This window comes from Camellia sinensis, chromosome 4 (assembly GCF_055761805.1).
Source record: "Camellia sinensis isolate YWXY chromosome 4, ASM5576180v1, whole genome shotgun sequence".
NCBI lineage: Eukaryota > Viridiplantae > Streptophyta > Magnoliopsida > Ericales > Theaceae > Camellia > Camellia sinensis.
In genome coordinates this window covers 10,591,347-10,610,005 of record NC_138964.1, presented here as the reverse complement: position 1 = coordinate 10,610,005, position 18,659 = coordinate 10,591,347, and the positions used below count along the sequence as shown (strand labels likewise).

Genomic DNA, 18,659 nt, shown 5'->3' with positions numbered 1-18,659 from the left:
TCGAACGCAATAAGGCCCGCTCGAGCGCCAAGACACAAGAATAAAGCACATCCGCTCGAGCGCGAAAACCAGTCCGCTCGAGCGTAGATTTCCCCCTCCCAAAACTTACACCAAAAAGGTACTACCCGCTCGAGCGCCACCGCTCGAGCGTAAAGAAACCCGCTCGAGCGTAAAAATCACACCTGCAGAAGTTTTGCAGGGACACAAAAATCTGGGAGTGTGCAATATCCGCTCGAGCACAGAAAGACCCACTCGAGCGGAACGACCAAAAACCCGACAACAAGATTTCAGACCAAGGTTCAACCCACCTGTTCGAAACAAACCCAACACATCCTATAACTCAGACAAACGGAATTAAAGGATGACAACAAGATAGATACAACACTCAACTCCACGAAACTGAGTCCGGAATACAACAGAACAGTCAAGGGACAACCGAGATCGCTATAGTTGAAGCAAACCATAAAAAATTAAAATAAAAAGTTCTAGTAGTACTATTTTTTATCAGGAGCTACATTATTGGCCACTGCTCCAAAGTTCCTTCCACTCCCAATTTTTCCACTACTTACCAGTCCTATTTTGCTTCATTCCTCATATTCTCTTTTATGCAAATGGAAAGGGGGAATTTTTTTAAATAAAAAATCAAGTGGCTAAAATAAAAATGAAATGAAGATAAAAATACAATAGTGAATATATAAAACATAAGAGCAAAATAAGATCAAAAGGAAAAATAAACATGAGAGCAAAATAAGATCAAAATAAAGAAAACATTTACTATATGAGCAATGAATAATTCTTCATGAGATGCCAAGCAAGTTCACCTTGATTTATCGATAACTTGATTACCAACAAAAATAGAAAAGAAACAAAAGAAATATTAAACTTACATTTAGAACTATAGGTTTAATGTTGAATGCCCTGTCAAAAGACTTTGTTTTCCAAGCTGAAAACTTACTATATCACAAATAATTTTTAAGAGTTAATTAAAATAAATGTTGAAAAATTCTTTGATACACATGGTGTTTATGATGAACTTGGTTATTAGACTTTTTTTAGTGTTTATGGTTATAACCCATGGTGGTTTTGGTTATGAAATTTTGTGATGTTTAATTATAAATTTAAGTGGCCTTAGGTATGAGGATTTATGATATTTTTTTAATATTATGAACTATTATGATTAAAACTTTGGATGCATATCGTTAAAAAGCTTTTGAGGTGTATATAAATTTAATATGACTTATTGGGTCATTCTACCAATAAACATTTGCAATACTTATTAGGTCATTCTATCAAACTTTAATATGACTTATTGGGTCATTCTATCAAACGCGTGTAATGATCATAATTGATTTGAGTCTAGTAAACTCACACAAAAAAATAAAAATAAAAAACAAAAAAACATGATTAGTTTATTTCCTGAACACATGTTCAGGAAATGGGTTCTAGTTGTGTGCCTATATAAAGAAAACTTATTGGGTCATTCTATAAGATGAAAAAGATGAACAAAAAATAAGATGAAAAAAAAAATGACAACAAATTAAGGGCTTAAAAGCTGTCTAACCCAGAACAAAAATAAAATTAAAAAAAAAAAAGAAAAGAACAGAGCTATCTAGATTAATATGGTAAAAAAGAAATTTTTTTAAAAAAAAAGAATGGAAAAATAGGTAATCCAAAACAAATCTTCCTTACCACAACAAAAAACTGTATAGATTAATCTCAAAAAAACTGTCTAGATTAATCCCCAAAAATGTCTAGATTAAAAATATACCAAAATTTTCTTTTCAAAAAATAAAAATATTAAAATTGAAATTCCCAAAAATCACAATGTAGACTTTTAGCCTAAAATAGTCACACATTAGAGATTCTTCACATATCTAACGAATGAAAATGAATCAAAAACAGAACAAACCCAGAAACATAAATATAAATATGATCAAAATGAATATAAATAGGGATCTATGCATGATGCATGTGGGTGTAAAGAAAAGGATTGAGGCTCAGATCTGCTTTGATATCAGGCTGAGAACTGTGTTTCAATCCGCCATGGCTGCAATCAACAGTTGCCTGGTGAGAGATAGAGAGAGAAAACCAGATCTAACCTCTGTCTTTCCCTCTCTTGCTCACTGACCTTCCGGGTTGCCCCGCCATGAAACGGATTCGATTATCTCAACGTCTGATTTGAAAACCCAGAAGAGAAAATTTATCATCACAACCTCTATTAAGGGTTCATTTGGGAAGAAGCTTTGATTAATGTTGTTGTTGTATGTTGCTTATGCTCTGCAGAAGGATCAGTTCTAAACCAACCCAACGCTCACACACGCACGCACACAAAGACAGATAGATCGATAGATAGATATAGATGCATTGATCAGAGATCAGAAAAACACACACACCCAAATCCAAATCCAAATCCAGACCAACCAATAACTTCTCCATCCAGAGGGTTGTTGATTTTTGGAGATTGAAGAAGATGAAATCATAGGCTTCTTTTTCTGTATTATACAGATTACAGGGAGGGGCAACCACCTTCAGAAACTTCCCATCCCTCTGTTTGAAGCCTCTTTCATTCTCTGGGTTTCAATCCCCTAGCTTGCTTTGCTTTGCATCTACATATATATTATACACACAAATACATACAGACTTCAGTCCGGGGACGGTGACGCTCTGGCCGGGGACAGACTTCGGTCCGGTTCTGGCAGAGACAACTCCCTTTCAACCCTTGTTCCCCTATTGATCTATTTTATTCCAGCAGAGAGAGAGGGAGGAGGAGCACGGTGAGGGTTGGGCTCCGACAGGGAAGCACGGGGAATGGGCTCTGATGGAGGTAGAGAGAGAGAGAGAGAGAGAGAGAGTGTGTGGGTGTTCAAAATTTGAAAACAGTAAGAGAGGAGGGGAGTACGTGTGTGTGTGTGAGAGAGAGAGGGTGAGTGAGATGTTCTTAGCCCTTGGATTAAAATCAATCTAATGGTCAAAATTTGGACAAAGGGACAAAAGTCCCATCCGGAATCAAATTCTTAGCTTCCTTGTTATATAGATTATACTTTTACATAAAAATTTAATATCTAATAATCTAAATAGAATTAAAAAGTAAAATATTGGTAAAAAAAAATTATAAATTCAAGCATGTAGTATTTTTTATTATTATTATTTAATATTTTTTTTTCCAAAAAGAATACACAACAAATTATTTTTTAAGTGTATTTAGATTAAGAGAATCTAAATCTAAAAGTAAACTTAAAATATAAAAAATATAAAAAGTGTTAAATTAAGTGAATCTAAAAAGAAAATAAAAGAGTTAATAAAATAAAATAAAATAAAGTGTTAAAGAAAAAAAATATGTAAATCAAAACATTCAAAATAAAAGTTTGAAAAAATAAATCAAATTAAACACTATAAACTTCTCTTTTTCTTAAATCTCTCTTCACTAATCTCTAATTTTATACAAATTATTCACAAATTCCTTTCAATTTTTATGTAAATTTAATAATCTAATTAAAAAATAGTGCATACACCAAAAAATGTAATACTAAACATCTACATTATGACAAACTATTTAATTATGAATAATTAACTTCTCATTATTACATGTATTATATTGTTATAAAATATTTCACATATTACTTTTGTAATGTTGTATATATGTCAATATATATATAAATATATACAAAAAATATATATATATATATATAAATGCAAATTTATATATGTTACTGTATTCATACATTGTCAATCTGTAATGCTATATTACCATTGGATATTTTAATTTTCTAACATGTATCGCTTTAGTAGTATAGTTATATTTGCTAGGAAAACACTGCAGAATTATGTATTGTTCTCCTATCAACTTATGTTCAATACATATATACATACATGCCATACAAATAATTGTCTACAACAAACACCTTCAATAACAAATTAAGACTTTGCAAAACACCTACATCACAATAATAATTGCACTTTTTATATTTATTTTTTTTCACAACAATTGTATAGCAATTATATACTAATGACTAATGTTATATTTTTCATCATACAAGATATTTATGGCACATGAAATGCGACTCAACTACTCTTGATGTATAAAAATATATTACATATTGATATTAATGCATTCTTACACCAATAGTATGCAAATAATATACAATAGTGGGTTCAATGAATTTGTATTATGAGACGAACTATTAAACAAAATTATGTAATTGTGTAATTAATTTCATACATTCTGTTGTATTACAGGTGTAGATTATGAAAAATTGAAGTGAGAAGTTGATAGAAAAATATTTGTGTAATACTATATATTTAAAGGAATTGTTTATTATTTAAAATAAAATTGTGATCTCAATAATCTAACTATAAATTAATATTTATATTTATAAAAAATTTCATCTTATCATTTAGATTCTTCAGTCAAGTGTGTATTCATTTTTTGCTTAATTGTATTTTAGATACAGATCAATTTATCCATATAAGTGTCCATATTTTGTATACATATCACATACCAATTTAAGAGACGTGCATAATTACAGTACTAACAGTTAATAAAAATCACGTGTCACGTACAACGCGCGTGTCCAATCACTAATATATCAATATTTACGAAGAATTCCTAATGACATGCAGTCAGGTCAGGTCTGGTCTCGCGGATTGAAACTTATATGTCACCCAATCAAAACTTGACTTTATTAATTGCTAGATCCGCATCCATCTGCCCATTGCATTGAGACTACCTAGTTGAGGTTGGGTTGAGTTGAGTTTTGGGGTGATAGTAACTCAGGAAAGGAATTACAATTTTTTTCTTTTTTGTGGAGGGTAAATTACATCGATCATCCATGAGATTTAAAAATAATAATAATCACAAATAAGGCCTATAAATTTGTTATAATTATATACCGATTTCTCTTTCAGTAATGTTAAAGCAATCGAAACTAATACTAATAACGTGAAAAATAAGAACAAACATGGTAAAATACGCATTTTAATATATATATATATATATATAAAAGGCAAAATCATTATTCTATCCATGCCCTTAACAAATGAAAAGAAAACTAATAAAGTGCTTTATGAATTAACATCTTAAGTGCTTAACGTAATTATGTCAAACTTGTGTAGCTGAATTTATTTTCTCCAAACCCCAATTGTAGTGTAATTTTTACCCTTTTTAATTTCCAATAATTTTCCTCTTATTTTCCCAATCCAATCAAAAAAGGGGGGAAAATAGCTTATTTCTTTTCATTTTATTTTCCTGGCCTTTCTATTTTCATTTTTTTTTTTTTTTCATTCACAAATTCAAAATCCAAACAAAATACCGAAAAACACTTGGAAAAGTAATTCCAGACTTTTGGGAACATAGGTATGTTTACACTCTTCAACAATTTGGGAACATGGGTTTGGGGGTTAAATATAAATGAACATGGTAACTTCATAAACTGCTCTTAGTGCAAAAACTGATATAATTTAATTACAATCTTTGCAAAAACTGAAATAATTTAATTACAATCATATGTTCATGTGGATCCCTATCAATGGTTACACGGTAAAATCTTAAAGGATCACTGCATGAGAATGGAAAAACTAACCCCTGGTAATGAAAATACTTCCACTTGTGCTTTCAAGACACACTGAATTTTTTGAACATTCCTGCTCAACATGCCAAATAGAAGGTATTGTAAGAAGAATAGTGGCATTAATATAAAACTTGAACAATCAAAAGTTTTAAAATGATCAAAGACCCTAAAGATAAAACACATTGCTTCCTGCAGGAAAAATGAGTAAAAAAGAAAGGGTAACATCAAATAAATGGGAAATGGTGAACTGTTTCTTGATGCAAGTGAGAATTTTTCCCAGTGCAACTAATTTTAGAGTTTCTACTGATTTGCAATTTTCCCATTTTCCAATTATTTGATAAAAAACAATGTCCAATTAGTACACATTAATGTGTGTTTAGGAGGAGAAAGATCGGGTACACACCTAACCTTTGGCATAGTATACAAAGTAGTTGCCCCGTGACTTGAACCCATAACCTTAAGATTATTAGGCCAAGGTTTTACCATTGAACCAATGGTCACCCCTATTTTCCGATTATCTGATATTTTTCTAAAAATGAATTTACGTTTAAAAAGTACAGTTGAAAAATGTGAATGCCAAATTAAAATGAGAGATTCGACTTTTTCCACCTATCTAAAGAAATGAGAATATCCTATAACATGAGCGATTCAGCAACTTTGGATTCCTATATATTCCCATACATGGTCCTGCATTTTATGATATATATAATCCTTCTCTATATATAAGATATTATCTATGTCCAGAAAGCCATATGCTTTGGAAAAAGCTACGATGCAAAGATATGAACACAAGACACGGACATGCCGTTTTTTACATTGATTTTTACATTACTCTACAAATTTACATCGTTTTTTCTTTTATTATTGTATCCTAATCTATTTAGTTCAAACTTATAATCAGTTTCATGCATATCTAATCGATAGACACGTTTCTTGAAACAATGGACTTCCAAAGAGTGTCTGGATCTAAAAAACATTTTAAAAAATAAGATACATTTTGAAGAGCACACATGACAGGAAGTGTCCAACGAATGTCTATGTCTGACATGGACACAAAACGGATACGCCACCTTCTTAAAAGTGTCCGTGCTTCTTAGGGAAGAAGTTCGATGCAAAGGGTGAAGAAAAATATATATATATACATATATATATTCTTTGTCCAAAAATACTTGTCATGTAAAACAAGTCAACTCATCCATAAATGTTGCCACAATAATAGAAATAGGTGCGCTCATTAAAATATATGCAACAAAAAACATAAAATCAGCATACGTACTAACAAAAAGGAAAGAAGCAAATAAACAAAGAAATTCAAAGGAATTAATTGATAAGCACACCTGGTCCTTTGACAAGTCCTTATGATGTATGAGTCAAAATGGCCTCAATTCGATCAAGTGATGCTTCTAGGCGTCCTGAATTCATGTTGAACAACGGTTCACCTGTGCCCACGGCCCTATAAAAATCCAAAAAATTTGAACTTTTAGTTATCCCTAAACCAACAAACCAAACAAAACACCACTTCTAGTAATTCAATCACCGTCAAGTAAGAGTTGCCCATCACTCCAAACAAATTAAATCGTTTGTGATGTTTACATTGGAATACCATCAGGTCAGCAGATTTTTATCTCAAGTAATTTGCTTTCTATTGAATGAAAAAGAAGATCAAGGAACTTGCCCAGTAAATTCTGGAAGAACATAGTCTGCTCTCCATCCAAACCGGAAATCCACACCAGGACACAAGCCAAGTGACGTCTTATTCCTGATCCTAGATACACCATCTCCACCCAAACAAGTAGTAAGCTTCCATTTCCAACCAGTTGCGTGCAACTGAAAACTGTGGCCTATGCCAACCTGCATGATTACATGATCTCAAACTTGATACAATAGTTAAAAATTTCAGAGTTTGGGTGTCTAAATCTATGGTTTTAAAGTTGAGGGGGGTAAAATGTAATTAACCCTAAATTATATTACCTGCTCGACAAATAATACATGCCATGCACTAAGCGATGTGTCCGACTGTCCGTGATGAGAGAGAGAGAGAGAGAGAGAGAGAGAGAGAGAGAGTGATCAAACCTGGAGATTTAGAAACCTTGTAATTGGGATCTTCTTGGAAAGAAGGCGCACATCATGATGTAAAGGCTCATATATGAACTTCCATTTTCGATCACAGGATAGAGGCTTCAATACCAGCTTTGTCTGGTACTCATTACTTGGAGCATTATACAACTGAACCAGAAGCATGAACTCAAAAAATTATATTACATTGAAAATTTTGATGCACATCTACATAAATTAGAGTTCACACGTTGTGTATTAGTATGTATCTATGTCATATCGGTCCAAACTAGAGCATTCAAGAAACACTTGAATTATTGATTTTTCATTATTCCTCATTTTGTATTCTAGGTATAAAATGATGTGCCCTGAACATAATATGTCCATTGTCCTACACTGGACGTGGTTTGTCTATGACATATATATTCAATCCAGCACAAAGTTGATTAAGCAAGCATCTAAAGGAATCATTAGATACTGAAAATATTGCTCTCTTCTTTGGACTTGCACATGCGCATAATAAACACCGACACTTTAACAAAGGTGGTGTGGCATGTCAACCACCATGTTGCACACCAACATGACATGACACTCATCGGACACTTCCTAACACTTGGCGAACACACATACAAATATGTCCTACCATATTGAGGAAAATATGTGTCCATCGCTTGGACACACATGAAATACATTACAAGTTTAACTAAAATAACTTGGAACCCAGTCATAAAAGAAAAATTAACATAAATTTATACTTATTCTATTCCTTTAAAAAAAACTTATTACCTTTGAATTAAATATCCACATATATGACTTATAACAATTATACTTATATAATATATGAAATTATATATTTTGTGTGCACCCCCTCCCTCCACGTGTTGTGACCTACATTTTTTTAAAATTTCCATGCCAATGTGTCCGTGTTGTGTCCCGTTTGTGTCCATACTTCTTAGACGTGAACTACCTTCTTAAAAAGTTGGCACATGATACATTCAACACAAATTCTGTACCCATATCCTTGTGCCATGACATGGGTACCTCATACAAACTGTAAGTTTCTACTTAACATGGCAGGTCAATGCTCAACTGACTAATGAACCTTGATTCTCAAGTCCACTTTATATTATATAAAAACACAGATTCACAGTTCAGTCAGCGTTAAGTAAATGGCAGCAGATACATACAATCAATGCTCCTGACCTCAAAGCTCAAAGATCAAATATTTAAAATAAAAAAAAATAAAAAAAGAATTGTATGATTCATAGGACCAGATGGCCAAACTTTATGGTATTTTCTATGAAGATTGGAAGAATGGTCATGTTCATATAGCTAAGCCAACAAAAGCATTGATATCAGCACCGGTTTCATGAAAGAAAATCTTTGATATATCATAGAAACCTTTTCACAAACAAGATAGAAAGAGAAATCTTAACAAAGGCACCCTTCCTTTCATCCATATCTAGTTATGTACAAAATTCTTTCTTTTTCGGCCGACAAGACTGTGAGAATATTTTGTGTAACTTACGACTATTATGTAAATATGGAATTAGGTTGCTATGTAATTATGGAATGCTATGTAAATATGGAATTAGGTTGCTATGTAATTATGGAATGCTATGTAAATATGGAATTAAGTTTGTATTTCCTACTCTAGCTTAGGGTTAGGATTCCTATAAATATTGGTTGTAATCTTTGTATTATTTACAAGTTGAATATACAATTCATTTAGAAATACTTACATGGTATCAGAACTTGGTTCGAAACCCTAGCTTGCAGAGTCGAAACCCTAGTAGCCGTAACCTCTCTGTTCAGCCGTAGCCTCTCTGTTCAGTCGCAACCCATCGGTTGTAAATCGTGATCAATCATCGCGCCTGCTTTATCGTGTCTCTCTCAGTGCTCGTCGGCTTCATCTCGGTTCATCATCACGACTCCCTCTCGCGATTATCTGACTCTGGTTCTCTCTCTCTCTCTGGCTCTCTCTTAGTTCATCTCGGTTCATCATCACGACTCTGATTCTCTCTATCTCTGTCTCTATGATTTGTTATCAATACTATTAAAACCCTTATTCATGTTTGGCCCATTTATTAAGTTATTAGTATACTTGGCTCACTTATTAAGTTATTAGTATACTTTGACCCATTAATCTTTAGTTTATTACAATGACGGACACCAAAATTCAAGCCATCAAATATAAACTCACTGGTGCCAATTATACTTATTGGGCTGGTGTTATGAAAAATATCCTTCTTGGTCAGAAAAAATAGAGCTATGTTTCTGGTTCTGTTCCTCGTCTATTGGACCCAAAACAAGAAGGATATCTGACTTCTTGTGACACTTGGGATTGTGACAATGCCCAAGTTCTGACCTGGTTTCATAATTCTATAGATGACCATATTGGAATGATGTTTTCTAAATACAGTACTGCTAAGAAGGTGTGAGACTATTTATTAGGTGTGTATCAACAATCCAACTTTGCCAAACGATATAAGTTGGAAACAACGATTCAGAGTGCTCGTCAGTGGGATTAATCTATTCAAGACTTCTTCATTGAAATGACAGGTCTCTGGGATCAGTTGGCTCTCATGGAACCATCTAGTCTCAAGGCACTAGACGCTTATGTTGAGTTTCGGGAGCAAGGTCGTTTAGTGCAGTTCTTAACGGCTCTCTCCCCTCAGCATGAGGCTATCCGTGGTGACATCCTTCATCGGTCTCCTCTCCCCTCTGTAGATGCTATTGTTCGTGAGCTCCTCTCCGAGGAAACCCGTCTTAAGACGGCCAGTCAGACTCTATCTCCTTCAGTCTTCTCAGCACAGCCACCCCTATTGACAACTCCATCTGCTTCTCAGCCTTAGTCTTCTGCCAAGCCCAAAAAGGGGCCCTTAGCATAAGATGAGTGTGCTTTCTGCCATCAAAAAGGTCATTGGAAGTACAACTGTCCCAAGAAGAGCCGTCAGTCTGCTCAGCCATCTCAGCCACAGTTCTAAGGTCCTACTTCGAGTACTTTTCGCCCTCCTGCTGCTTATATTGCATCTGCTCCAGCTTCTGATCCTGACTTGGCTTCCTTGAGTGTCCAGATTGCCCAACTTCAGCATCTCTAATCCACCTCTCAGTCATCTTCCTCTGCCTCTGCTCTCACCTCTCTTCATTCAGGTTTGCTTGGGTCATCTTCAGGTATTTCTTCCTCTGTCTAGCTTTTTTATTCTGGTGCCTCTCATCATATGACTCCTCACCTTTCCTTACTCCAAAATTGTATCCCCCCTCCCGTTCCTATTATTATTAATACTGCTAATGGGTCTGGTATGTCTGTCTTATCTATTGAGTCTGTTTTACCCTCTGCCCTGTCTGTTGTTACTATTCCCTCTATTCTTTATGTTCCTCAACTGTTTGTTAGCTTGCTTTCTATCAATCAGCTTGATACTTTTGGTTTTGATGTTATCTTTTCTTCTTCTATCTGTTGTGTGCAGGATTGGGTGTCCAAGAAGCAGATTAGGATCGGCCGTAGAGTTGGAGATCTTTATATAGTGGAAAGCCTACATCTTCCTCTGTCTACCTCCCCCGTTGCACTTTCATCTTTTCAGTTAGATTCTCAGTTGTGTCAGTTTTATTTATGGCATTCTCGTTTAGGTCATTTGTCTGTTGACTGCTTGCGGTCTTTAGCTCAGTCAAGATTATTAGGTAAAGTTTTTCCTAGTCAAATTAATGAGTGTCGAGGATGTAAACTTACTAAAATGGCAGCTTTACCTTTTAATAACAGTACTTCTATTTCTGCTTCCCTTTTTTCTCTTGTCCATACTGATATCTGGGGCCCTTCTCCTGTTCTCACTAAAGGGGGTTCTGCGTACTATGTGTTATTTGTTGATGATTGTACCCGCTATACCTAGGTTTATCTTATGGCTCATAAATTTGACTTCTACCAGATATATTGTACCTTTCAGTCTATGATCACTACACAGTTTGGGGCCACAATTAAAATACTCTGGTTTGACTTGGGTGGGGAATACTTTAAAACTGAATTCTGTGAGTATTTGGCCAACTTGGACACCATTCACCAAATCTCCAGTACTGATACCCCTGCCCAAAATGATCACGCTGAACGTAAACACCGTCATCTCCTTGAGACAGCTCGATCTCTCCTTCTCTATGCCGATGTTCCGGCACCATTCTGGGGTGAGGCAGTTCTTACCGCTGCTTTCCTCCTCAATCGCATGCCGACTCCCTTACTCTCTGGTCACTCCCCTTATAAGGCTCTGTATTCCCAACCTTCCAATTATTCTCTCCTGCGTGTCTTTGGGTCTGCTTGTTTTGTCCTCCTTCCCTGTAAAAATCAGATCAAACTCAGTGCCCAGTCTGTCTTGTGTGTCTTTTTGGGCTACAATCTTATTCAGAAAGGCTACCGCTGTTACAACCCTGTCTCTCGTCGCCTCTATGTCTCCCGTCATGTTACCTTTCTCAAACGTCTGTCTTACTTTCAGCTTCCCCCTCTCACTGCTCTCGTTTCCAAAAAGGATTTGGTTCACATTGACCCTTTTCCTTCTGAGGTCCCATCAGATGAGTATATCGCTACTGTTCTTCCTGAGGCCATTCCTCCTTCTCCGTCTACGTCACCTATGGCTCATTCTTCTCCTTCAGCTGCTTTTTCCCCTCTGTTGTTGGTCTATTCTCGTCGCAAGGCTCTCTCACTACCAGTTGTCTTTACTCATGTTGTTGCTCCTTCTGTTTCTGACGACTCTGATCCTGCTACACACCGCTATCCTCCTCGTGAGCATCATCCTCCAAACAGGTTGGGTTGGTCTAATATATATTTTTTTGCTTTCTATCGTACTTTTTTGTCTGTTATTCACTCTTTTTCAGAACCTCAGTCTTACAAGGAGGCCAGGATCCTCATTGGGTTCAAACTATGAAGGATGAGTTGTCTGCTTTACAGAAAATTAGTACTTGGGAGTTGGTTCCTTTGCCTGCTTGTAAGAATCTGGTTGGTTGCAAATGGGTCTATAAAGTCAAGACTCATTCTGATGGTTTCCTTGAGCACTACAAAACTCGTTTGATTGTCAAAGGTTTCTCACACGAGTATGGTATTGATTATGAGGAGGCATTCGCTCCTGTTGCTAAGATTACTACTGCCCGTACTTTGATCTCTGTCGCTGCTGTTCATTCTTGTCCTTTTTATCAGATGGATGTTAAGAATGCTTTTCTTAATGGCCATCTCACTGAGGAGGTTTACATGCGTCCTCCCCCTGGCCTTCACCATTCCTCTGGACAGGTTTGTCGCCTTCGGCGTGCTTTGTATGGTCTAAAGCAGTCTCCTCGTGCTTGGTATGATCACTTTTAGACTGCTATTACCGAGCTTGGGTTTCATCCTTTTACTTCCGAGTCTGCTTTGTTTCTGAGACATACCTCGGATAGTTTTGTTGCTGTCCTACTCTATGTTGATGATATGATCATCATTGGTTCTAACTCTTCTATTATCTCTGAGGTCAAGCAACATCTCTTTCGCACCTTCGAAATGAAGGATCTGGGTCTATTGTGGTATTTTCTTGGGTATTGAGGTTGCCTCTTCTCCAAAGGACTACTTTCTGTCTCAAGCCAAATATGCTAATGTGGTTATTCACCGTGCCGGTCTTACTGATACTAAGATTTTTGATACACCTATTGAGCTTAATGTGAAGCTCAACTCTACTAATGGTGTCCCTCTGCATGATCCCACGCTTTATCGCGAGCTTGTGGGTTATTTAGTTTATTTGACTGACACTCGCCATGATCTTGCTTATGCTGTTCATATGGTTAGTCAGTTCGTTTCCGCTCCTCGCTCTACCCATTGGGCTACTTTGGTTCGCATTCTCCGCTATCTTCGGGGTATCATCTTTCAAGGTTTACCTATGAAGCATGGACACTCCAAAATTAGTGCCGTGGCGGTGTCCGACACGGGGACACGCCGGGGACACGGGGACACGCCGGGGACACGTATGGGACACGCCAGATGGCGTGTCCCTTTAATTTAATGATTTTTTTGCAGGGGACACGGCAGGGACACGGCGGGGACACGCGTGTCCATATGGGGACACGGCATGGGACACGGCGGGGACACGGCAGGGCTATTTTTATTTTTATTTTTTTTTTAATTTAATTTTTTTTTATTTTTTTAATCTTTTGCCTCTCTTATTTAGTGCTTTTGTGAAAAATATTGTTGGATGTTGAATGTTTTCCCCTTCTCGTCTTAGTTCTTGTTATCGTTTATTATGACTTTTTTGTGAATTTTTTGTGAATGGATGATCTATTAATTTGTTTAAATGTAATAGTTATGTTTATTCAATTAATGTTACTATGTTAGTGTTTGTTAATTTTAATTTAGGATGAATGTAATATGAATCTACATAACACATAAAAATATATAAAATAAATAAAATAAAATTCGCCGTGTCCCCCGCCGTGTCCGTGTCCCCATTTTTTGAAAATTGCCGTGTACCGTGTCCGTGTCCGTGTCCGTATCCGTATCCGTGTCTGTGTCCGTGCTTCATAGAGGTTTACTATTGTCCTCTACTTCCTCTTTAGACTTAGTGGCCTATGCTGATGCTGATTGGGCTGATGATGTTAATGATCGCAGGTCCACCTCTGATTTCTGTGTGTTTCTTGGCGATTCTTTGATCTCCTAGAAAAGCAAGAAACAAATTGTTGTTGCTCGCTTTACTGCCGAAGCTGAGTACCGTGCTATGGCTCACGCTACTGCTGAGCTTGTTTGGCTTCATTGCCTTCTCTCTGATTTGGGTGTCCCTCAGTCTTCTTTAACCTCTCTTTATTATGACAACCGCAGTGCTATTCAGATTGCTCACAATATTGTCTTCTATGAACAGACGAAACATATTGAGATTGATTGTCACTTTGTCTGACAGCATCTGCAGTCTAGCTCTCTCTTGCTTCCTTTCGTCTCCTTGACTTTGCAACTTGCGGACTTCTTCACCAGACTCACACTACCGCTCGGTTTCAGTTTCTTCATAACAAACTCTCAGTGTTTTCTGCTCAAACACCTTGAATTTGAGCGGGGGTGTGAGAATATTGTGTAACTTACGACTATTATGTAAATATGGAATTAGGTTGCTATGTAATTATGGAATGCTATATAAATATGGAATTAAGTTTGTATTTCCTATTCTAGATTAGGGTTAGGATTCCTATAAATATTGGTTGTAATATTTGTATTATTTACAAGTTGAATATACAATTCATTCATAAATACTTACAAAGACAAGACAAGACATGACAAAAGGACATGAGCCCCATTCATCAAAATTGAGAAACCAGCCGTTAGAAATCGACGCTCTAGGATTGACAAAAATCCTTCGCTTGGATGGATATAAATTTCAAATCAAGGGAATTAAGATTAAGGCCTTGTTTGGAATGATTAAAAAAGCTAAAAAGTCTATACTATTCAAGGGTAGCTTGTGGGGGAAGCTATTAGGACAAAATTATTATTTTGCCCTTTGAATTCAACTACTAAAAGTCGAAAAGTTATCTCAAACATACATTTTTTTTTCTCTACTTTTTTAACCAAAAAGTCAAAAAGTGCATCAATATAGCACATTCCAAACAACTACTAAATTCTATAGAAGTATAGGAGAGTTTGTATAGGTGAATTGGTAAACTAAAAAGGAAGGTAGGTTATTAAATCTAAATGTCAGCTAATCTCCCTGAAAATAAAGTGTCAAATCCCTTCATTTCAAAACAAATTCCAAACACAACCTAAAATTTGTACATATTAGATTGGTTTCCCATTGTTGTTAGAAACAAGAATTCATCTTCATTGTCCACAAGCAGCCAATAAGCAAACAAAGCATCAACAAAATAAGGACTCAAAAGGCCGTCAAAAGTTTGAATTTAGTATAAACAAATCAAGAATGAACAAAATAGAAATATACCTCCAAATTGAGACCAACCCGAAACCCCTCAATTTCTTTCCGAAACTTGAGAAACAACTCCGATGGAATTAAATCAATCTTGTACAGTTCATCCCACGATGTGGGTTCTTCGCCATTCGAACCCGACTCCATTTTCAAGCAAACTGAACTCACACTACAAAGTTCCCAAGTGTTTTACTTCTTTTGGGTCATTCAAAATCATACCCAATTACCCAAATTTGGTACCAAAAACAAATCAAAGTTTAATGTTCTAACAACTAAAGAATATGTTGAGTTTGAAACCAAAATCAATTATAAGAACCAGAGACATGGTAAGTTCAAAGTTCATACCTTTTACACTAAGACTGTGTATGTAAAGCTGAGGTGCAAAGATTAGAAACGACCCGTGTGATGAGAGGGCTTTGTTTCTATGGTGTTGGTCTGGTTATGGACTGCATGAGAGGAGGGAGAAGAAGAGACAGTACGCACTATTTGGGATTTTTTTGGAAGGGCTTGGGCCGCTTGGCAATGGCTCGCGTGAACACCGCACTAGCGTGGGAAGGAGACTTGGCCACCGCCAGATATTGTCTAGCGCTATTGTGATTGATGGAAAGTATGAAGATTACGAATTTGTATTGATAATTAGAAATTGTGATGGGTGAATAGAATAGAATTGACGAATTTGTGTTGGTGATTATAAAATATAAAATGTTACGATGAATTGTAATTCGTGAGAAAAGTATGATAATGTGGTATTTTTGGATTAACTAATAATTTTTTAGAAAATGTCTCGTAACTCAAATTTTGTGGCTCAAAAGTGGCTCAAATGGCCAAAACATTTTGGCCATTTGAGCCACTTTTGAGCCACAAAATTTGAGTTACGTAGCATTGTCGTAATTTTTTAGTGGATAGAGCTTCTATTTAGATTTTAGGCACCCTTTGATTTGACGTAAAATGTTTTTATTAAAAATATTTTATTTATTTTTTTGTTGGTTAGTTAAATAAAAAGTAAGTAAAATATATTTTAAGAAAAATATTTTTATATCATTTTCTTAAAAATGAATTATTTTTAAAAAATTCATAAGTTAATTTTTCGCTCATTACATTTTTAATACATTTAGTATTTTTTAAATAAGTATTTTAACTCATTAAAAAGTTATAAATGACACTTTCATTGAATCAAAATTTCACTTTTAGGTAATAAAATATTTTTTGTTTTAAGTGTCAACCAAATGTCAAAAAATAAAAATAAAAATATTTCTTTGTGTAAAATCAATTAACAAAAAAAATATTTTTTATAAAATATTTTATTTCAAAACAAACAAAGCCTTAGTGTAAATTATACTTGTTTAGCAAATTATAAAAATTTGGAGAAATTATAATTAAAAAAAATTAAAGTTTGATCATTTAGCAAAATAAATTTTGAGTTTTTAATTTTATCAATTTAAATCTTAATTTTTGATTTATTTTCAATCTAAATTATTCGTTTATTTTCGTTAAGTAAACTGACGAAAAAAATAATATTTTAACCATTAAACTCAATATAAGTGCACACAAAATGTCTAAAATATTTTTATATATATATTTTTCTTAACAAAAAATAGGATGATAATTTAAGTTGAAAATAAATCAAAAAATTTAAATTTAAATTAATAAAATTAAAAATTCAGAATTTATTTTATTATAATAATTAAAAAAAAATTCTATTGAGATTTCTGAATTCACCGCCGATGTAGGAGGCGTCGGATTAACACAATTAACATAACTTGGTTATTTACCAATTTATTTTTATTTTAAAGTAAATGGTGAATTAGATTGACTTTTCTTTAGATTTAACAAAATTATAGACTTTTCGAAGATTATAAACGCTTTTACGCTGAAAGGATTGTTATTTGTTGTTTTATTTTTTTTTATCAATTCTGCTAGGTCTATGGAAATTTTGCTCGTCCGAACCTCCCGTATGAGCTGGATAGATTTGAGGGAGTTTTCTCTTGTTTTCTCAAACATAGTATGTTTCACGCACCTAAATCAGAGCCACAAAAGTAAGTCTCTCTTTCAAATGGCAACCCTCATCACCGACCGATCCTCTCACCCTCTCCGACGTTTCTCCCTGACGGTGACTCTCTCTCCAGCGTAATTCTCGGGTAACCCCTTGCCCATGAATCCATAAACACTATTCTTTTCTCTCCCTAATTGAAATCAATACCCAAAAGGAGCCAGAGCAATCTGATAACGTGGGTGTTTGAGAAGTGTGTTTTTTTTATAGATTTTTTTAAGGAAGATGTTTGAGGGACATAATTTTTGTTGCTCAAATGGTTCAAAATTGTCAAAACGATGTCGTTTTGACAATTTTAAAGTTGTTTTGTACTCAAAACGACGTCGTTTTAACAATTTCGAGCCATTTGAGCCACAAAAATTGTGACCCTCAATCATTGCTGTTTTTTTAATTGTAAGATATTATTGGAGAAATTTTTTTTTGTATTTTAGAAGATAATTGAGTTTTTTTGTGGTTGGATATGATGTTTGTGAGAGAAAAAGTGAAATGATTATGTGGTTTGATATGATATTTTATTTAGATTTGTTTTTTTTTTTTTTTTATTTTGTAACTAATTTGTCTTTTAGTAAAAAAAAACTAAAAAACTTCCTTCCCAAAGTAATAAACTAGCTTCTTAGGTTTCGTTTGGCTATTTAGTTTTGGCTAAAAAAAAGTACAAAAGATAAAAATAAGTTAAATAAGTTGATAAGATAAACTATCACATTCAAATTATAATCATTTTATTTTTTCTTTTACAAAAATTAAAAAAAAAAACTAAAAAAGTCAACACAAACGAACTTTTTAATCTCAAACTAAAAAAATTTTAACTTAAAAATGTCAACTAAAATTTTTTTTTGCTAAATAACAATTTAGTTTTTACACTCCAATACATCTTCATTTTCAACCCAGTGGTTCTGAATCTAAGTTAATGAAAATAAAATGTAGAGATTGCAAACATAAACACCTTAAATAGCTATTTCTATTTCATACCATCAATCAAAAAATCAATTGAACTAAACAAACCCATTTAGCTCAATAGAATTCAAAAAACACAGAATTATTCCCATGAAGAATCCAAACCCATCAGAACAATCAAAAAAAATCAATTGA

The 18,659-nt window shown here is 34.5% G+C and overlaps 1 protein-coding gene across 3 annotated transcripts; it reads right to left on the bottom strand.

Moving 5' to 3' along the window:
- Nucleotides 1-5,319: 5,319 nt before the first annotated feature.
- ORG4 (OBP3-responsive protein 4 (ORG4)) lies at nt 5,320-16,232 on the bottom strand. Of its 3 annotated transcripts, none has more exons than XM_028257026.2 (6): nt 15,866-16,232; nt 15,536-15,689; nt 7,641-7,793; nt 7,243-7,418; nt 6,905-7,020; nt 5,320-5,640 (listed from the first exon to the last, which is right to left on the bottom strand). In XM_028257026.2, exons 2-5 carry the CDS (start codon nt 15,665-15,667, stop codon nt 6,924-6,926), a joined length of 558 nt encoding a protein of 185 aa, XP_028112827.1. In that variant the 5' UTR covers nt 15,668-15,689; nt 15,866-16,232; the 3' UTR covers nt 5,320-5,640; nt 6,905-6,923. The 3 variants fall into 3 exon arrangements, with proteins under 3 accessions (XP_028112827.1, XP_028112829.1, XP_028112828.1); XM_028257028.2 differs by having other exon boundaries at nt 15,536-15,715; nt 15,866-16,189; XM_028257027.2 differs by having other exon boundaries at nt 15,536-15,753; nt 15,866-15,977.
- Between the last annotated feature and the right edge of the window lie 2,427 nt (nt 16,233-18,659).